General features: G+C 35.9%; 1 protein-coding gene across 1 annotated transcript in view; it reads left to right on the forward strand.

The window, feature by feature from the left end:
- LOC122568137 overlaps positions 1-18115 on the forward strand; it is a 45912-nt gene extending 27797 nt beyond the window's left edge. The window contains exon 2 of the mRNA XM_043727528.1: positions 17936-18115. Coding sequence (XP_043583463.1) covers positions 17936-18115 — 180 coding nt within the window. The remainder of the gene's footprint in view (positions 1-17935) is intronic.
- Positions 18116-23430: the final 5315 nt, after the last annotated feature.

Here is a 23430-nt window from a genome sequence, read left to right on the forward strand (position 1 = left end):
TACCTTATTATTATATATAGAATGAGCAAATACTGTTTATTAATATCTTCTACACGTTTCAACAATATATTCCGGGTGTTTTGCTTTCGACGAAATAACGAATGCGAATGGTTTGTTGAAATAAACGAAGCCTTGTTATAATATGTCGCTATCAACTGTTGCCAAGGCGCCACCGTGGTCACCCGTGACCACCAATAAGATAAACGGCCCATTGGGGAAGAATGTTGTCTTACATTATCAATTTATTATTATTTTTCCATTATATGCTTTGGATAATAAAAATATTCCCGTGGCGTCCTGCGCGAAACGTGTGATTTCGGTGTGGCAGTCAGTGTTAAACTATACCAAATACTAAAGTATACTATAAATTATAGGTAAAAAATTCGCAATGACTTTGTTGTTTATATTGGTTGTAATATGAGCGTGATAAAGTTCAATTTTAAAAGCTAATTATGCAATGATGACAGTTGTGCTAGTAATTGTAGAATTATTTTGTTTGAAAAATTCTTTACTTTCAACTTGTTTCATTTTAAATATAAAGTTAGATAAAGGAAATTGTTCTAAAATAACAGTAAGGTTATCAATATTATTTCTATCGTTACATCGTTTCTTTTATTAGACAATTTAAATTTATAATCGGTTAATTCCATAAAAAGATAGAAAGTATAGATGGAAATTGCCATTAATTTGTTGGATGACACTGTTTTCCTCAAATAGAAAGTTTTCAGAGAGGGTGAAAGTCAGTTAATTACTGATTCTAGATTATTATGATTCACGATATTGGCGAGGATGTTATAAATTTTGCTTGCTAAATCATTGATAACACGTAGCCTTGCTCATTTCGGTAGAATTTCGCAGAGAAACATCATTGCATCCCTTCCCTTAAAATATAACAAAAAATTGAGGAAACATCAACTCTTGTCACGCAGCCTTAGAAAGCACTTCGATAATCTGAATAAACGCTCTTCTTGGAAATATAATTATATTATTTCCATGAAATTCAACAAATTTATGTTCAAATTCACCAGTATGTTCAGACATTAACAAGTGATAGCATATACCATCTTAATATAAGTAAAACATGAAAATTGCGTCAACATTTTATTATATTGTAACAAGTTCTCCTCATCAGGAATTTTTTTTACATTTTCTTCCTTTCTTTCCTTCAAGCGATAAAAGTTTCACTTACAGCTGCTTCCTTCAAATCATACAATCAAAATGATAGTAACGGTGAATATGAAAATATGTGGAAATGAATGAATGAAAATCAACCGTATCTTATTCAAGAAACATGCAATACGTATTTTTCTTCTATTCAAGACTTCCTCTTACTTCCGTCTTCTATTCTTTTATTGTAGGAAGTAAAATCAATCATCGATTCTCTTTGCTTCGTAAATAATTAATTCTTGATCCTTTCGATGATCGTTACGAATGATAATAAGCGTAAAATTCCGTACCGTTTTGAGTAGAGTAATCGCTCGATAGTTATTGGGAGCATTTTATACGGGGCGAAGGATTTGTTTCGTAGTTGATCTTAAATTCACCGAAGCACGTACGGTATTGTTTGCCATATTTAGGACGTCCTCTATAAGGTTGCTGATTTTGAACACACATCGAACATAGATACACATATCACGGAAGGAAATATCTCTCCGTTTTTCTTGTTGTATAACCACGAGCCATTGAGAAACGAGCAAGGCCGTTTTTACTTGCTTCGCGACCAAGTAACTGTGATAAATGTATACCGCGATCCCGGATCGCTTCCGTTATTGTTTTGATATTTTTCTCATTCCATAGATGAGAAATGTTGATTTTCTCTATTGTTTCTCAATGATCGAAACGACTCGAGAGCCCAGATAGGATCTCCTCGAAGAGATTCAGCACTATGAGTCACTTGGTCGTTTGTATCGTATGTTGTGTTCCCTTAACGTCCTCTATGGAAAAATAAATAATTCTGACTGAAAGCTATCTACATCAAGAAAGGAGAAGAAAAGAGAAAGGGTCTCGAAGGAAATACACACGCGGCATCATAGTCGGTGAAGTCAAGCGGCGTCAAATAAGATATCGTGAAGGAAGGAATGAGAGGTTCGCTGGACAAACTCGATCGTCTTGTACTTTGACAATTTTCAGTTTTTCTCTCTTTACCATCTATCCGATAAGATATTCCATAGTTCCTATAGAGTAGGCGAACATCTAGATCAATTTAGCTATTATAAATTATTTAAGTTCCATCGAGTCAGATTAAAATGACGAAATTAGTCCGTTATACTCTTCTCGTGGGCTACTGCTCGAGAGCACAGGCTGTCACACTTCTTCGAAAGTTTCGTCGATAATCAGATCAAAAGCTCGTTAACTATTGAAAACTCTTGACACGCCGATAATGTCTCGCGTTTCGATCATCCTCCGTTCCCCTTCCTTCCTTTTTCCTTCTTTTCCTGTCGATTTTTCCTCCCCTCGTCTCCCACATCATTCTCTTTCTTTTACTTAGGGATTGAAGGGAACGCTGAGACTTCAACTTTTCCGTCCGGACCTGGGTGTAATTAAGGGTAACCAAACTCGCAAGTTTCTGCCGGCTCTTTGTCGAGAATAATGCCTTTGGAGACGGCGTACTTTAAATTGATCGACGACCACGTATTCCGTCGAACGTACCACGAAATCGTTTGCGTTGTGCTCACGATAGATTTACGAAATGACCTGGATTTTTCTGCTGGTTACGCTTGAACCGTGTTCTTTTCGATATAGGAATCGTTTAATTTCTTCTTTCGGTGTGAAATCTATTTATCCGTTCGATATTAGATACTAATGTAAAATTCTGTAAACATTGGTCAAAATAGAACAAATTTTTTTGAGAAAATAAATTTTCAATATTTTCATGTTCTGGTTAGAGTCTACAATTTCTCCGAGTATGAACGCGCTGCATAAAAATTCCAGGACGAGGTTGCATACGAATGTGAAATCAAATACGAAACTAAAGAAGTCACGTGCGTAACATAAAATTAATCTACGACGTTGTTTCTAACAATTACAATATTTACGTTCTAATGTAACTACCATTGAAATAATTCTACGTGAAATTCGGTTTCTAAAAAATTTTTTTAGGATTTGCTACAGTATGTGGTATGTATATAGTTACAGTGAAAATATTTGGATACTTACCTGTTAGCGGCAACGCATTCTCGAAACAGTATAATGGCAAGTAGACCCCGCTATTTAGCCTTACCATAACTGACACTGAGCCAAGGACTAAAGAAGGATCTCGCCAGGATGTTTGAGTGAATGGAAAGTCCACAGCGAGCGTGCAGCGATTCCAAGGCATTGAGCTATGAGGTGTCGATATTACTGTTTGGAGGATGCGTGAGGTAATTTGCAAATAACAAGCGAACCAACGTTGCGTTGTCAGAGAGTAGATACATTCTTTAAAGCTTAAAGGATCTGCCCACGGAGTGGGCCGAGTGGTGAGGAAGGCAATGATGCTTTTTGGTAAGCGAACAGTAAGGGGATGGCACTTAGCCTAAAGCTAAGGTTGCCTAAAACATTAAGCTTGAAAAATCATCTAGAGTTTTTAACATATTTTAACAAATTTTAACAAACATATATATGTTTTTCATTAAAAACATTCATGTATATATTACGTTTATCATATAAAACATTTTGAAATTTCAGTCATATCTCATTACAATGTATATGAAATTTCAAATTGTTTTATAAAACACGTACGATATGAGCCATTTAGAAGCCCTATTGATCAACTCCATAAATTGAAAAATACAGAAAGCTGATAATATTACAAATATTAAAATGTTTTTTAAATTTACATTAAATTTATGCAATTCTCTTGCAATGAATCAATTTATATAGGTAGGTCATTTGCTGTATGCAATGAGATTAAGAAACTAAAAGTATTGAGTTGATCAATTTGGTTTTTAAGAGGTTCATATGTTCATACAAGTTTTCTATAGTAAATATCCAAAAACTTTCTGTATTTACTGTATATAGATACTTACTTTAGCGCGTTTGCAAGTTGTTACGCATATTGTTTGGAGAGACGACAGAGAAGATGGCAGACAAACAATAGAGGAACGAACGAGACATAGGAGCACCACGATGTCGAGCATTCGGCATTAGTATAATAGTACAGGCAATAATTCGTAACGACGTGAATTATGCATGACTTCGTAGCCGATAGATTATGCATTGTAACCCAACCGCGTAAAACTCGCGAGAATATAATTTTACCGAGTGTCCTCGGCTATTATCAAACATTAATTAGCCGACTCTGCAATTTTATCGTGTACCAATCACTAATACGAATAGCGCCTCGATTATTGTTTCATTAACAATCCGCGACTGACACAACACGCATTGGTTAATCAATAGTTGAATGTAATTCAATTCAGTGTATTGTACTATGAAACGCTTACTATAATTTTTCCTAAGATGATAAAGCTTGGTGCAGTCGAATAATGTGATATTCTTGCGATTTTGCATTGTAATTTTGCAGCAGTCACGTTACGATTCGAGTGTTTTAAAATACTGTACTAATACTGATAAATCCAAATGTTCGTAAATTCTCACGATCGTAGAAAGTTTATAAACATATGTTATTTATAATCTAGTAAAAATTGTCCAATATTTGCCAACATTTTACGTGACCAGTAGACAGTGGATTGTGGACACTGGGCTTATGTTTCGTTGCGAATTTATAACGCCGCTGTGCTCATTCCCTTTTCGACGGAATTTCATAAGCATCTCGCGCACCCCTAAAAACCACTCCTATGGAATTTCTCATAACGACGGCTGTTGCTACGTTGAATGTGAGATTTTTACAGACGATGTGTTTTTCCATCTACCATCCATTTTTTTCTCAGTTTACTATCTTCTATTTTTCAAGTAGACTTTGATTGCGTTGCGATTTTCTTGGATAGTCTCGATGATATTGATGGACTGGACAACAAGTGCATTTCAATATTTTGCTCCTTATTCAATTTTTTACTGTATATTTAAAAAATATACATTATAGATGTCCAAACAGAACTAGCTCAGATATATTCAAAACTTTCTGTGATTTTAATTGAAAAATTGGCCATCTAGTTTAAAGAATATTGGGTAGTGTGAACAGTCAGTCAATCAAAAGTCGCAAAATAAAAGTATCTTCCAATCATCCTCGGGGGAAGATGGTAGACACATTAGAATTAATAAAAGCAAGTTGATCTTTTTTGCTTACGTTGTGTTCTGGCCTTTCTAGAAACTGTATCTGCATTTGGAAACCGTACGTTATACCGTGTCTAGTGGCTGCTTAGCCGGAGTCACTTTTACAACTATTGTTTTTAAGAACGGGTGGCCTCAAGCCGGACATACTTGCTGCAATCTCTAAATGAAACGAAGACCAGAGACATTCCCGGCACATCAGCCCTTTAATCTTTCCTATTTTTTCCCAGTCTAAGGAATTCCACAAGAACTCCTCTGCACATTCATTAACCAGCTGCCAACGCGACAAGTTCTTCAAAAACTCCCTGCGAAACATGAACTGGATAGGAAGAAGAGTAATCGTGTATTATATTACAGTTTAAATATATTTAATATATGTTGGTATTAAAACCATCCAATTTTTCGATCCACACCCTGGAATTCAACACTTACAACACTTTGGCAAATTACCAGTTTTATAATTTGTGCTAATACGATGTCGAGTCTCCTTGACGTGTAATCTGCAAAAAAATTCTCGTAAATCGATGCAGTAACGAAACAGAACACATTTACAACATTGTTCCCTTATATACTTTATGTGCAATTCTACAAAGTTGGTTCTACACAACGTCATTTGCGATTCAACACGTGGTCTGTTGCGATTCAATTTTCATTTTCGAGTTAATTGTGCTTTGTCTGGCGATCGAGCGCGATTTCTAAACACATTTGCATGCAATATACATCCTCTGCGGTTCAAATCAGATATGATTGTTTAACGCGATACGGAAAGCTGACGTTTTATAAATGCTACATCCCTGTACGTGATATCGCTAGTTTGTCTATTCGTAGATTTATCGACGGGAGAGACTATAATACTTGCGCTTTCCAGCGATTTCATGAGATTTGATTCAGCTTAGTTTCCAGACCTTAATATTAATTCGTATAACGCATGCGTTCTTATTGAAGCAAAGGGAGAAAGAGAATGTGAGCTACAAACTTTGGCATTTAACTCGCTGGAAAGTTATTGTCAGTAAGAGAGATGACTGACGAGACAGCGTTACAAACTGTAACTGATTTATGTAGTATCATTACCTTTTGCTCGATGAATATACAAATTTCAAGAGGAGTATTTTCCAATACGATATAATCTGCGGCAATTTTGGAATTGCGAGTAAAACAGTTTGAACTTTTGATGAGGAGTTCTGCTTAAAAGCGCGCGTGACAAGTTTATATCATTTTCCAATTTTGTATTGGAGTAATCTTACATGTATATACAGTGCCTGAAAAGCTAGCACATCATTGTGTGTATTATAGTATTTGCATACTAATTAAATTTCAACGGCAATCTGTATATTCCTGTCTCATTTATATTTATTTATTTATATTTATGTCAAGTAGCTTCAGGTCTAGTCTTTTAGATGTAGTTTACTTCATTTCTAGTTAGCGGTATTTATTGGTAGATGTTTTTTAGACTTTAATATGTATGGGTTCATACGGGTACCTGATGTACTTTTTATGTTTTCTGGCCCGTCTGTTTGTGTTGTGTCACTGCTCGTTATACTCTGTAACCCTATATCGATGTTAATATTAGGATAAGGAGAGTGGAAGGAAGTTGATAAACAATAGAACCAATGAGAGTATTGTGTACAATACAGATCAGAGGTATCGTCGGGAGGGGTGACTGTCGATAAGGAATATTGCAAACCAAGTCCATTCTATGGCACCATGGGGACTGAAATTATAATAGATCTATCTGTACTAATTAAATTTAGAATAAATTGCATATTGGTTAGCAGTACTTGTAGTAATTTGGTACTATGTATCTAAACGAAATATAGAACTTTGAAAGAGGCAAAGATAAGATGATTAAGAAGTAGAGAACGAAATATTTACACAAATGACTATTATTAATATGTTGGGGTTTAGATAATCGAGCATCCAACAATAATTCTTCTACTTCAATTCTAAAGCCGACTGATATTGTTAAGATAACTGGCAGCTTCTAAAAGACCTTGTATGACGATTTCTTCTCGGTAACAAAATCTTGCACTATCCCAACATGCGCTTCTAAGAAGATAAAAATGCCTCTTAAAGCTTTTTTAAAATATTTCTGGTAGAAAAATATAAAATATTCAGATGACATTCTTCTTCCTGTATTTGTTGCAATATTTCAGGCAAAACATTGGTTTCTCATATGTCACATAAAGATATCAGGCAACAAAGGACACATTTTCAAAGTAAACGAAGGTTTTCATTGAAACAATGCACTTTGAATGCATCTAAACACTCACTCGGCACTAGCAAAATCGCACACTTGAAATTTCAATCTGTCCGTTCACGTGCTTTTCGTCGAAACCCAAACATAATCCGTGAAAACGCGAGTGGTGGAAACAACAGTTCAAATCCTACTAGAAGCTCGATAAACTCGTCTGTATTAGGTTTCCCTGTGAAAATTCCAAGTGACGTGCAACATCTCCTTTGAAATTGAATTGATCCTCTAGCCTTTCTAATTAGTTACAAAAATAATCATAACATCATTATATACAGCATCTATGTAGTTGGTGCAAATTTCAAGCCAAGTAGCGAACAAATCAAGATAGCGTGATATAAGAAAAATAATTCTGATATACAATAATATATTGGAATTTATATTTATTTCTGTTTATTATAATAAATAGGCTATTTAAAACAATTATGGAATCGCTATTATGAATTGGGTTTAAGGAATAAGAGTGACAAAAATCCTATAGGTTTAACTATTCGTCTAATACTTTATAATGATCATTAAAAAAAAAAAAAATCTATAAATACAAGGAGTGGATATAAAAATTAATTTGACATGGAATATGATCCTGACTTAAACATTAATTTATGCAGTGTATATTTATTACGATCAGAATTTTTTAGTAAAGCGTTTTTTATTTGTTATATAATATCTACAGACTTTGTGAGACCCAACAGTGTCTTTTTTCAAACTTATCTAATGTCTCAACTAATCATCGTCTCATTTCTCACATTTATCAGTCCGAACACTCGAAACATCAACATTGCTTGATTATGCTTACACCTATTATCGTTGGCATATCGTTCGCTCATTGGTGGACAGTTTATCCATCGCAAAATTATTCGGATCGGATTATCCTCGGTGCATGGAACAAGGTAATATTTTGGTTCTCAACGGTGGCCGAGCAAGCTGCAGCACAAGCAAACCAAAACGCTGCGGGAAAGCCAGTGGCCCAGGTCACGCTCAGGATTTATCGCCACGTACTTCTTACCAACGAGCCGCACATTTTGAGCGCGTGTGCGCTATCATTTCCCGTGTTCTTATAAAACGGGTCGGACAAACTTCTTAGTCGGTATTTACAACAGCTCGCGTTCGTTTTCACGATGAATAATGTGGAAAGAAACGTGTTACATTTCTGTAGGATACGTAACCAATCTGAGCTTTACACGATTTAGAGTCCTATTGTATTATGAGATTATTATGTTGATCGATTCATTCTATGATTGATCGAATATTATTTGAACGCTTGAATACATTCATACCTACAGGTTAATTCAAATTTGTGGTAGTTATTAACGAATTAGGGATTATATGATCATTTGATCGTTGACATATTTTTGAATAGTCTTAAATAAAAAAAAAAAGAAAATATGGTAAGTATTGTATTTTGATGTTTATCTGTCGCTGCTACGGGTGCGTAATTATAGGCAGAATTTACTGTATGTGGAGCTGAAACTGCCGACAGTTTTTTGCGAATATCTCGGAACTAAGGCCGACCGACAGTTATATGTACAGGAAAAAGTTGTTATAACATATTCAAAAAAGCATCGTAAATGGCGTTGGTGGTACACTTCTAAATAATTATCGAAAATATTATTGAGAATGAAATTAAACGAATAAGAGTTTATGATTTTAACGTGAATTTCATTATATCTAAGAATCATCGTCGTTTTCATCGAAGTATTTTTCACAATTTCATACGACACTATCCTATCCCAGTCATTATGCTATAGAAATGAAACCTAATTTATACGTCTGAAGTACTGCAGTTGCTAAATATTTCACTTCATATCATGGTATTTGTAATTACTTTCGACCACGAGGAAATTTCCTGCGGTATAACTAGCAATGTAACATCGTCCTGGGCTCGATGCAAAATTATTTCATCACGTTATGAAACATATATTTCTGATTTTTTTCGTGAAATGTTTGAATTTCAATGAAATGCACTAAGGATACTTATACCGATGGGTGCAAATGGGTAGAAAAAAGTCTGCCAATTCGGATCGAGGATGACAGGGATGGATCGTCGTGTCGCGAAATAACATGCTGGGCACGAGGCGGTAGCAGAGTCGTAGCGAGTATTTTGTCATAAAGCAAAGGAATTTTTGACTGAGCTGTGCGTTCTCGTCTGTAGCGGGATTCTAGGACGTGCTGTGCATAAAGCACTTGGTAAAGTCTTAAATATCCGACACGTTCGTGGTAAAAGAGGAGCTACACTCCTTTCTTTCTCTACTTTTCGTAGGTCGTTGAATTTTACAAATTATGGTCGTTCGAAGTAAACACGATCTATCGTTTCGTAGTGGAATGTGATCGGTTTAATCGAACTAGCGTAAGGATAAGGGCATGCTCGTGAGATTCTCGTAAACAGTCTCCGAGGATTCGTTAAGTTGACGTAAACGAGACTGAAAATACTCGCGAGGGAAAGTGTGCCAGACGTTGGTTGGTATTTCAACTTGAATTCCAGACCAACTTCCGCCGAGTATTGCTCGTGCGTACCACAATTTTCGTTTAATGGAAGTTTTGTCAAATTAAAATCGACGATGAGGATCCTCTGCTATATACTTAATTTCGGACAATTTTGCAATTTTGTAATGATTTTATTATATAATCTTCGTTGCTCTCGTGTTAGTCAATCAATATTTGTAATTTATTAGTCAATCAATATTTATTTATTTTTTTCAATTATTGGTTAAAAAATTTTATTTTTGTGCATATGTATTATACGTTATTCCTTAAAATTTTCGGATGAATGTCGCGCTGTTCCAAAGAGAAGGCATCCTTATCTTTCTCATTTTGTAGTTAGATTTTCTAAGAAATTTCGAAAAGAATATTTGTATTCTGTAATACATATTCTTTAACGCATCGCCGGACTATTTTTCATTTCTCAATCATACGTTAAACAATTAAACCTCCTCTACATGTCACTATCCATTGAGCATCCACATAATTTTACATACACTTTCCTTAGCTACAACGTAGTCTAATTAATAAATGCCTATTATAAATTCTTCGAAAGAAAAATCATTGCCCTTTCGCAATTTATCACATAAATGATAGTGATGCTTATAGACGTAGAAAACGTGTAGGCTGTCTTTTATTTTTTTAATTATTATATAACTCCTGGTACATTATTCTCGTGCGATACTATCATATACAACATTATCATAGATGGGGACAAAGCCAGGCAAGGGTTCGTGGTAAGGTAGTTGGCAGTAGATTAAGTCACGGAGGCGTACTACGTCAGACACGGATGCTCGCCGCGTGGAGAAACGAATCCGTCTGGAAAGCAGTTGCATCCGCATACCGTAGTTTTCCGCTCGAAACGATCGTCAAATTCTCACATACACACTAATTTACGCAACCGTGCCAGGAAGTACGAATTTCCGGAGCTTTTGAGGAGAATCGAGTTGAAAAAAAGGAGAGCGGCATGCGGTGGGGCTAAGGTAAATTCACAGAAACCGGTCCGTGGAAGGAAGGATGAAAGCTGATAGCGAAGCTTTCCGTAGATGGCGCACGCCTTGGAAGCTCGTTCTGCAGTCTGATAATAATTCGTTTCACGTACTTAGTTTTCGTGGCTGCGAATGGTAGTCCGGATTACTCGTCGAGCCCGGCCACATGCTTCTCGGAATACACACGTGGCGGCTCAAGCTTCTCCGCTACTTAGACCTTCATTTTGCAGTTTCTGTCATCAGCCGCCTTTACTCCTCGGTCAATGCACCCTAGAGTACTGTGAGAATCTGCGCAACCATCGTCTGAGAAGCTTTGCTTTCTTTACTTCTTAAACTGCCAAGATGAAATAACCAGTCGCCCAAATATTCTTTTATAATCTCTACTAAATTGTTTTTATTCCCATTGATGAATCTCTACTTGACTTCTATCGACGTATAGTACTTGATCGTGCTTTTTATTGAACAGTAGTTTGATCAAAAGTTCGGTCAATTCGTTGGATGCCATAGATTTCACATTTGAAATTTTATTATTTAATTGAGGATGTTTATGTAAATTTATACTTTTGAAGATCACTAAAGGTCCTTTAGCAAAGAGAAACCTTTTAAACATTATAACGAGTATTTTATTTGAAATATTTTGTATATTTTTACATATTATTTTGAACGGTTTTTCACATTGAACATTTTTCTACGTGGTCCAATTACTATACGTATAGGTATAACGTTAGTATAAATTTCTTTTTTTAGAATTTGCTACCTATGGAAATATATGTATACTCGTCAAGAAAGCGGAAGACTTTAATGATAAGAAAATGATTATTTTTCTATCATAGGTCTTCAATACAATTCCAGTTTTATCATTTTTTTATTTCTATTTTGCATCTATCTCGGTCTTAAAATTTCGTCCGATGAATTGATGTCCTATCATCGAGTGTGTTTGCTTCTTGATTCCTCTGCTCTTGTGCATTTTGTATCGGAACGACCACAATTCTGCTATCAAATATTATATTTATTGTCAACTGCTTTCACAAAGACAATATTGCGACTCCGGAAAATGTTGCTCAAGAGCTTCTTTTCAAACATTCAGTGCGCTGAACACTTTAGTTGATCGAGTTGCTTTTATCGCGACGCGTAAGTCATGATATTCTAACGGTACGCCGTTGCCTTTCTTCCGTCGACTGTTCTTCCTTTAGCATGGTTATGGAAACTCTTAACGACATTTTTTAGTTTATTTTATGACTTGTTGTACTTAGCTTTGAAACAGCTATTTCGTAAAATAAAAATATGACCGAAAGTGTTATCAAATCCGATTGAGCATAATATTAAAAACTGCTGAATAAAATTAAAATATGATGTATCTCTTCTTTAATTCGAATACACGTCAGACATTACACATAAACTTTAATCCACTTTTAGTTTGCATCACAAGCGAAACAAACGCAGGAGAAAACTGCAAAAAGCAATGTACCAAAGTAGTATATTGAAAAGAGGTACGAGAAAATACAGGATTGCTTGAAACCAAGAGGAGACTAAACCATAGTGAGGTGTAGATTAGAGAGACAGACGCAAAATTTAATGGTAGACGGTGAGAAATTAAAAATTCCTGGCCATTTCTTCGGTAGATAATCTTGAAGAATGTTTTGTGTATCGTGGAAGTGATCTCGCGATGTTTCGGTCTTGGCAAATGAAGAAAAAGCTCCATTCGAATGGAGCCGGTGTTCTGTAACAGAAAATGGAGATTGCCAGGTTCGTTTCACGCGTTTTCCTACTACATTTTAATCGTCGAAGTAAATGCTTCGCTGATTTATTCGCCGCTATTCCGTTGGCTATGATCATGGTGCCCGCATTAACGCGAAGTTTAAATATCATTCGAACCGTGGCGTGAGTCTAATTAACTTCCTGTGTGACCGGATGTAGCAGAATTGTCCTGAATTCCAAATGTAACGGGGGAAAAATATATATATATATAATATACGTATTATACATATAAAACGTTTCTTCTTCACTGTAAATATAACATGGAAAATGGATCCCTCTGAACGCGAGGAAAATGAAAAGCTGTCAACGGGCGAGTGTCAGAAAGCTCGAGAAAGATTATGATCTACCGCCTGGTAACGTAATAAGACCAGCCCTTGCTTTCCAACGCGAGGGAAAACAAATTTACCGGCTTTCCCTCTCCCTCTCTCTCTATTCACGATCTAACCTGTAGACGTGGCAGTTGGCTGTTAAATATTAGGACTAAGGGAGTAAGAGAATTCTCGAACAAGTAAAGCAATTAAATTATAGTCCTCGTCACTCTTTTCATCCTCTTTTGAACTCTTTTCCCTTCTTCGTTTGAACAATCTTTATTAATTCGATTTTCCTTACACGGTTCCTTTAACTTATCAGAAGCAAGGTACACGGTCCATTTATGGGGTCTCCTTATCCCCGCTATTCCCCCGTGATATCCTTATTACGTGGGCAGCGTCCAAGTTACGGCTAGTTAGTTAAACCTCAAACTTCATTACGTAGTCGAATGGCGTACGGAAAGGGGTAAGAGGCAGCAGCGAAGAGGCGACCAGTTTTTGCCAGCAAAAACTGAACAAGGTATCATCGTTGTCACGAAGGATTCTCTCATTTCCTCCATTTTCCCAGATAATAATTCGGCTCGGTAGAAAGGGGGACGGAAGAAAATTCCTGGGACAAACCAAGAGACTAACTCGCAAATATTGACCGTCTCTCGAAGGAGTAAGAAGGACAAATTTCCTGCTTAACAATACTTACCTCTGTTCGCGAGTTCTTGCGTTATCGGTCTTCGTGTTATAACAAAAGGAGCTTCGAGACTCGTTTGTCGTTTCCTGACACTGGCGCGAGTGAAGTCCTTGCGACGTGTTACCGCTTCGTGAACTCGCTCTTCATTTCCTGACGAACGTCCCTTTTATTCCATTTAATCTGGTTCCTATTCTAATGTTGCTTCGTTTACTTTTATGTCGATTTTAAATCCGAAGTTTCGAAGAAACACATTCGGTGGATTGTGGATATGTTATAAAATGTTATAGATCTTGAAATGTCGTTAACATTGCGACGAGACACGATTATCATGATTATATCGATAAATTAGTGGAACCATTTTTTACCATTATTATATGTATGTTCAAGATGGATATTTCTGCTTTATACTAATTTTTTCCCTTAAATATATGTTTGCAAGAAATATCTCGTAGCTTCTATATGTATACATTTTCAAATTGGTTTCTAATTTGATCAATATCATTATGACAGTCGTGCCTCGTCACAGTGGTAACGAAATTTCAAAATGTTTCGTATAATACACGTAATCTATTCATTAAAGGTTTCTATAAGTGTACGGATACTTTCGTGAACTATTGTATCAATGTTTCGTATTTATTTGGAAAATAACGAGAGTCGAGTTCGAACAAATCGAATTGCAATCAGGAAAAGCTACCGTCGAATTAACGGATCGGTTACACTGAAAATTCGGTGATTTTGTAGAATTTGAAGAATCTCGGAGCCGTTTAAATATCTCGTAAATCGACATTTATATCGTTATACGGGCTCATTGTCGAACCGGTTTGAATTAAACCAAATTAGAGCGAATTAATTTACTTCTGTCATCGATTTTCATCGTCATTTGTGTGTGTGTGTATGTGTCTGTATTTATAGACACAACCGTGAACGAAAGGACGAAACGTATAATTGTTATAGTTTTCTGGAAATTGCAGTTCTCCACTGTTTCTGTCTTCATTATCTTCCTATCCATAACACGAATGTGTTAATAGCTCGGAGCCGCGTTTTCTTCACCTTACGAGTAAATCTCATAGTGCTTCGTATATTTGGGTGGAAGAAAATGTGTCGAATTAAGGAATCGAATCGAATTAACGTTCGTTTGAGAACTGACGAGTTTCAAGTGGAGTTAGTCGTGCTCGCGAGATACTGAATATTTAAATGGCTATTTCCACTTAGATCCTTTGTAACTTTTATAACTCCTGTGCGCATAGTCGGTAGATGAATGTGTGCAGTCAGCGATAAAAAATTCTTATCGCGTCTATGGTTCGTTAATTATACCAGTTATTGGGTTGAACTGGTCATTTTATGGTACTTTTATTTATCCGTTGAATGATAAGTTTGTTTGTATTTCTTTAGAATTACTCTTTCTCGTTCTGATTCCCGCATTAATCGTTTTTTCAATTATCATTGAATCAATTTTCATCTATGATTTAACATGTTCCTGGAAATGCATTAAACATAATATTTTATATCAGTTTTATGTTACAGACACTTACTTTTTCTGCGTGTGTCTGTTATACAACTTCGTGCAAAAATATTTCTTGTTCTATTTACCTTTACCTAGATTCAAGCTCACATTCTGTCCATTTTTTAAAGCCGTAGGCAGTCTTGTCTCGATCTATTAACGTTCTGTTTTAAAAACTGTACGGTCTTGTCTGAATCCGTGCAGGTTTTGTTCTATTTCAACCTATTGTTACGTGCACTCGGTTTTGGTCCCGCTTAGACTTTCGCACACCCACAGGTCATAGATATGGAGGGCAAGTTTAACGGTATTAAAAACCTAAAAGTTAAAAGTCTTTCTTTTTTTATTAAAACAAGACCAAGATCGATGCATCAAATTTTGAAGATCACTGCAGGGTTAACTACTCCCTTCAGCCAATAAATAGCATAAAAATTGCAAATTCGACAAAAAAGCACCTATCACTTTTTCTCTTGGTCTTCAAGCGTATATGTATGTATGTACTTTACAAAGGTAGTAGTGTCCGACCAAATATATCCATTGAAGCTCTTTCAACAGAATAGTAACATGTAACAGCATCAGCCTCAATGTAATGGTAACATGTAACATCAGTTTAATAGTTTTAATAGAGGATCAGAGCATTCGATGGAATCGACCTGCGGAACAAGCAGGAATTTCACACTTGAAAATATAGAAAAGCTACACGATTGCTAACAAAAGATTTTAACACTTTTATTTTAGAAATATTTTCGTACAATGGAAAGATTTTCGTTTCTGTTCGCCATGGTCGTGGTATTCGCGGATGCATATCATTCCAGAATGCACGCCAAGGATTCGATAACTCCGTTCACGCGTGAACTCACGATTTTCTGTGAACCCAGGAAACCGGAGTTCAGGCACCGTATTATCTCCGTTATATTAATGCAAGCCGATTTCAAAGTTGAGCGCGCGTCAACTCCTGGATCTGCACAGTTGCTCACCGACACGATTTAGGTCTAGCAACTTCAGTCTCGCCCCGGTATAACGTGGTCCCCGATAAGACTAATGTAAGTTGAGTCACGTAGTCTCGCAACAGATTGGGATATCTCGACCGGTCTGCCAAACCAGACTTTGCTCTTTATGTGCGAATGTTCCTGACGATGTATCGAGATATCGGTTGTTTTATTTGAAATATTAATTAGCAAGTATCGGTGCTTTTGTGCACGGTGCTGAATTCGTGAATTTTATAAAACGAGAATGCAACGTTCCTTCGATTTCTTTTCATGATAGACGTTATGATTGAACGATTACGATTAACGAACTGTATTTATGTTTCGTTTAATCGGCACTTTGAATGAAATATCTTATGTGTCTAATTAATTTTTAATATATAGGTGTAACTCATATTGTGTCTTGTCTCGTATGAAAGGAAAGTTAAAAATATTTGTTTTTAATATTTCCTACTAGTAGCATCTTCAACCTCCGGTTTTGATGCATCAATTGACCAATTTTTTGATATACAATATCGTATATATATCTTTTCAATGACAATGATGACACGTATCCTTCCAATGATCTGCATAAACTGCCCGTCTTCTCCCACAAAATGCTAAATGTTTATAGCCATGAAAATGGATTTTGGGGTTGTTTGAAAATTCTCGGTGCGTAATCGATATATCATTCCACATGATGAATCGTGTATAACATCTAAATTTGTAGCTACTGTTGTAACCACCCACGTGTCTAAAATCATCATCAATCAGTGTTCGTCCAATTATATTGTTTTGATTTCCCCGTTTACGGATGACACCCTTGATCGACACCTTTTATACCTGGAAGGTATTTTAAAATACTATCTCATTAAATGTCTGCTATGAAACAAATATTCATGTAATCCTAATATTAATTATAAATACTAACTCCTTTAAGTTCTGCGGATGTATGTATGTCATAATAATTAACCCTTAGAGTGCTGAATACTCGGGGCCTATGCGGTCCGTACGGACGGCACGCGGCCAGCGCTGACTATCGCTGTGGACTGAATACTTTTTCGCTACACTGAACTCTGTTAATTGACTATTCAAAGCGCAAATTTTAACAAGTTATAGTAATTCTTTTGCACGAGATTAAATAATTCAAGAGCATTATTTTTTAGTATTAATTATTTATTATAAACATTGAAATTTACAATAAACTAGAATTTTGGTAGTAAACTAGAAAACAATAAACTAGAAAACTAAATTTAGTAAATATAACAGAAGTTAATAATTCAGTTGTGCGATTACTGGTCGTACTTTTGCTAAAGGATCGTTATTTACTGCATTATTATTGTTAAAGTGCAACATTTGTAATAATACCATGTATCTATCTCGTGCTATTATTTTGCAGAAAATATTACTTTTCAACAGTTTATCCGTAGACCAATATTCTCTCAAAGACAGTTTCAATTCTACCAAATGTCCAAATTGGACAAATTGTGAATGCAAAATATTAAATAAAAAAAAAAGACAGTTTCTTCGAACACGGCATTAACATTGAAATGCATTTATATTTATCTCACACAAACGTAATAGTATTACTCCTGCGCAGTTGCTCGGAAAAATTGACAAACGCATATATGCGTCCTTAGTCCACACCGATGGCTTTCGCCAGACGCATATATGCGTCCATAGCACTCTAAGGGTTAATAAAGATATTTGTGTGCAGTATATAAATTATATGAATAATTTTGAAGTATCTATTTTATAAAATAAAATTACTAGTAATATATATATGTATATATTGTAGACGATAAAACGTGGATACCTTCCACAAGAATCCGTGTCAGTTATCGGTGTCAGCGACGTACCGAACGCCGATAATCTAAACATTGCCCGACATCGAACCATTGATGATCGGTTTCAGTCGGTCGCCGAGCAAGTGTCCAGATCCCAGACTTTGGTCGCCTTTGTCACATTAAATAACTAAGAGTAAATCAACGTGACTCTTTTTCTTGAAACCATTAAGCCCTCTCCCTACAATATGATACATACCTGTTACGACCGTTCGCGGAGAGATGCGATCGCGAGGGGTTAGTTGAAATTAACACTGAATTAACAGACTTAACTAAAATTATATATTTGATAATATATATAGATATAAACAACAGGATAGTGATGCGCCACAAATTATTAGACAGATGATACAGTGAATTTGGTGTAATGATTCGACTCGACCTTACAATGTGTTTTGAATTTGGACGACTTATAATTCGTTGAAGACGTTAGTGTTTATAATTTGGATCCTCGATCGATACTGATTGCCCTTCGATGGGCCTTTGTGTTTCATGTGAGACGATCCCCACCATGTTCGGGTCACGCCACCGATCACGCGTGTCACCTTATGAATATTTGAAATAACGAACCGAATCGACGTTTCTCGAACTCGCTTTGTTTGATGTTGGCCGTTACATTGTATGTATTGAGCTACTTGAGACGGTTCGCTCGCGATACTGCGATGCCACGAGCGACGGTTAGGAATAACGGCCTCTGGATAGCCACGTGGCGTAACAATACCATAATACAGGAACATACAGAATTAAATGAAATTTCTCTTTCCCTATCTTAATTCGCTGGCAAACAATTCGACAAACGTAATCATATCATAGTGAAAATTTGTAAAATTGTAATGATTTCAGTTTGAAATCGTTGGAATGGCAAGAGATAAGTAGGTACTGACGGATACAGAGGAAAAGGAAGAAGCTGCCGCAACAAAATCCTTTAAATGGAATCACCGGCCGCACAAACGAATCGCGTTCGATCAGTCATTCGGAAACTTTTCGACTTGGCAAGCTCGAAACGACTGGCCGATCTCATGATAGTTCCCATCGAGTTGCTCTCCTTGCGAGAATGCATCCGGAATTGCGATAAAAACCGATGAAAGGGAGTCGATTGAAAGTAACCGATTTACAGTCGATGGAGAATGGGATTCTAGTTTTAAATTGTCGAGTTGGAGAGAAACTTTTGCTCGTTAGTTTCTTCCTTCATTCTGTTTGTGTTGACTCTGAACCACAGGGCAACCAAAAAGATTCTACAAAAAACTGCAATGAAATTGTATTTTCGATTAATTTTTTTTATATACTTAAATATACTATAAACTATAAATAGAATTTTGTCAAATTTTAAATGAGAATCTACGGAGGACTCACATCGTGGTGATGTCAGTTAGTCCATTGCTGCTTTCCATAAAATAACATTGAGGTGTGGGACGTGAAAGGTGCAAGTGAATACTCGGCGTTTTATTCAGCAGTTTGTTTATTAACTTGACTAGTGCGTGTAGCTTGGGCCTGATTAGAAGAAGTATTCGTCGCGAAGGTGTATTAACACTAGAATTGCTAACATTTGGGACGTAGCTATCTCTACCAAAATCAGTCAAAATGAGGTCTTTAAAAAATACGTAATAGCAGAATATTTTTATATTTATTGATTTATTATTATCTCACAAAGGAACTCCATGTTCTGTGATCGTAAAAACTATATAATATCAACTACAATAATACCAACAAGTACAATAATGAATATTTAGTACCAAAATCTTTGGCAACAAGAATATTAAAATAAATTTCCATTGGTAAATATAAGAAGTATAATATAATAATATAATAATAAACGTAATAAGCATAATAGAATAAATAAAATACATATATAACTTAATTTATTAGGCACAAAAGTTATCATTCGTAACATTTTCTACAAACGTAAACTTTCGTCTGCGTGCATTTTCCACATACATATTTTTTACAAAAATCGCAAATGGTGGTGGTCTTATTATTATTACAGTACCCTATCTGACAGCTTTTTCGTGAATAAGATGAGTTCTTTGACGTACTTTGGATCTTAGATGCTCTTTGTTCTACTCGTGATTTTTCATTGTCAGCGGCAAGTTCATCTGCTAATTGAAACATAAAATTTTTTCTGCATATCTGCTCACCTGTGGTTTCCTTATATAAAATCCAGGCATTTATGCCAGCTAAATCTAAAATGTTAAAAAATACTTGAAGTGGCCATCTTCTTGATTTCAACTTCACACTATATTTATTTTCCATTTGGTTTGCTATATCCATCCCAAATTTTGTTTTATTATAAAATTCGACTTTGTTTGGGAAAAGTTGCTCGTCTATTGTAACGTTTACACCAGGTTTAAAGCAATTCTGTCTGTTTTTAATAAACTTATCCCATACGGTTGATATTTGTGCAAATTTATCATTTTTCAAACTTCTATCATCTTTTTTGTCAAATCGAATAAATTTCAATATTTCAAGAAACTCATTCCGACTCATTGTGCTGGAAAAGAAGCTTGGTCCCCATTTTGTATTCCACAAATATGAAAGTTTCAAATTTTTCATTTCGTATGCTCCGCGTGCGTACAATATTCCAAGGAATGCTTTCAATTTTGTTTCTGTAAGGGTCCATTTTTTACCCAAAGCATGAGAGGCTTCTGATTCGGTGCAAGATATTATACATTGCAACATATGGCTGTCAATTAGTAGGGAAAATGCACTGATTACTTTATCTTTCACGATACTTCTCTTTGCATATCTTATGGGGCCGGATGTGTCTTTGAGTATATTGTGCAAGGGTAATCTTCCAGAAGCTGACTCTTCTTGAATTCTTTCCCATCTGGTTCCGTCTTCGGCAATTTCATTTCGACTAGCACTTTCAAAATTTAAAAGCACTCGAGCACGTTTTTTTTTGCGTACATTCAAAATGTTCTCTGGCTCACTTTCGGAGAACTCATTTTTTTTGTCACTAATGTCACTAATATCACTAATGTTATCACTAGAAATTTCAATTTCTTTTTTCCCTGGTTCACTTCCTTCGCATTCAGAGAATTCACTATCTTCGCATTCAGAGAATTCACTATTTTCGCATTCAGAGAATTCACTATCTTCGCATTCAGAGCATTCCATTGGTATCCTTCTCAGTTTTTGCAACAATTCGGATGCTTCCAATCGTTTACTCATTTTCAAGTCTTGTAAAATATTGCTTTATAAAACGAGAAATCACGTTTTATTCCAATAACTGTGCTCTACAGAATGACCAATCAATTTGACTGATACTGATATAAGTAGTCACGATACAAAATTACTTTTATTTTAAATAAATAAAACAAAACCAATCGTTTTGACTGGCGTGGTGGTTCTAGTGTTAGTGTTAACCAATTCGTAATTAGAGGTTTGACGCTCACTTCTCAACTCTCAACTCTCGACTCTCGACTTCCACTGACGACTAATGTGTTAATCGACTTCTTTTAAAAGTCGAAATACGCGACTAAATTCAAAATCCCAAAATCTTGACTACAATTAAACCACACTGATTTTTAATTCTCAATATAAATGAATTTTGTAGTAAACTAACTTCTCTCTCCTTGTTATTAATTAAGAGGTAAATTATTTGTAAAGAGATATGTACCTTTCGATTCTAGCTCGATACAATCTCAGTCGAAACCTTGTCACGTAAATTTAACACTTAGATTTTAAAGATAAGAAGGTTGAGCCGTAACACAACTACTATCTTTATTTTCTAACGAACTTTCTTGAATAACACAGCACAGTTTACAATCGTGACTAACCTGAGAGATGTTGACTGTTGGTAGGTTTTAGTTTCAGTACTGAGGTGTTCTCGGGTTATTACAGAGGAAAGCTCGGTGTGGGTGCGTTCCTTTGAACTAACAACGTGGATTAGTTGTTCACACTTTTCGTTAGGAAAAGTGGGGGTAACGATCCGAGATGCCGATTGGTTATAGCCCACGTTAATAAATGAAGATAGGAGGAGGAAGCCTCCTACCAACGGTGGCTAGTAGGTGATATTGTTTATGGGAAAAACCAGCTTTTTCGTTAGTCAAATATTGGGTTTTCCCCATTAAGAATTCCCTCCGTAATTTATAAGGACGTGCAATAAATCTAAGGACTGTTCTAAAAACCATCCATAAAAATTTAAGTTTATGGTGGGTCCTTGAAGTAATTGTGAGTACGCGGTGAGGACCTGCACACATCAGGCCTCTAATGTGGATTGACGTCACAACCTCATTGTCACAAAATTTGAGAGTATTTAATGAGCATCGATATCAAACTTGTTTTTGTGAAACTGATAAACTGGCTACGATAGGTCAGCTTGGTTAGCTAATTAAAATTCAGAGAATGAAATGCAGCGAACGACAAACTCATAAGCAAATTGCTTCCATAGCAAGCGATCGTGTTAATGATGTCGTCCGATTAAACGTATTTTTCTCGCCATGTTTGCGATTATAGTGAATATTGCGATATTATCTAAATTACAAATAGTATCAAAAAAGCAAACATTGATTAGAAACGTACATTTCGGAAAGATCAATGTGGAGAAAATAATTCAGTGATTTCATAATCTTATAAGATCACCTAATATTATTGAAAGTAAACTCAATCTCACATCAGAACTTCAGGTCATCTCAAAGTTTTGTACATGAAATTCTCTTATCGTTTTGATTTACAGCCTAGAATTGGTCCTATAAGTGCACGAGTATCTCTTATTTGCCAAATCGATAAACAAAAAATAAAGAAAATTGATAAAATTACATAAGATAGTAGCAATAAAGTGTTTTGGTACTAAAATTTGAAAAATTTGAGAAAGTGGAGTTAATTATTTTCACCTATATAATAATAAACGGCTCGAATATCCTTCACATATTTGTGACACCTTATACATACAGTATACAGCATACAACTCTACACATATGTACATACAGCGGTATACAGCAATACGACACTTAAACTAAAATTGAATATTCTTAAAAATGTCAAAATAAACTAATATTAATAGTCTATGGATCCAATTAACTTTCACCATTCCACATTCACTACATAAAAAAACTCGTTGCAGCATCGATCTAATCTGATCTAAGGATGGCGAATCAGAACGAGCGATGGTCCTCTAGGCATAATTGTCACTTCGATCTGTGGTAGAGGCAGTTGATCGCACAATACAATCCGCATTCGATTGCATAACAAGCATCATATGCAGGAAGCGGCGTCGAGTTTCGCGGGTTCATGAGCGCCACGTGCAAGCACCGTATCGGAAATCTCGAGGAAGTGCGGCCACTCTCGCTGTTGGGATTCATTTCGAATGGAAATGGGATACCGCGTGTCTAGAGTCCAGAGTCCAGGGCTGCATCATTCACAATCGGTTTACGTTGATTCCTGTTCCCTCTGTCCACCATCGCTAACATCGGCTAAGCGAGCGGTATATGTATTGCACAGTGGACGCTCA

Source organism: Bombus pyrosoma, linkage group LG1 (genome assembly GCF_014825855.1).
Source record: "Bombus pyrosoma isolate SC7728 linkage group LG1, ASM1482585v1, whole genome shotgun sequence".
NCBI classification, from domain to species: Eukaryota; Metazoa; Arthropoda; class Insecta; order Hymenoptera; family Apidae; genus Bombus; species Bombus pyrosoma.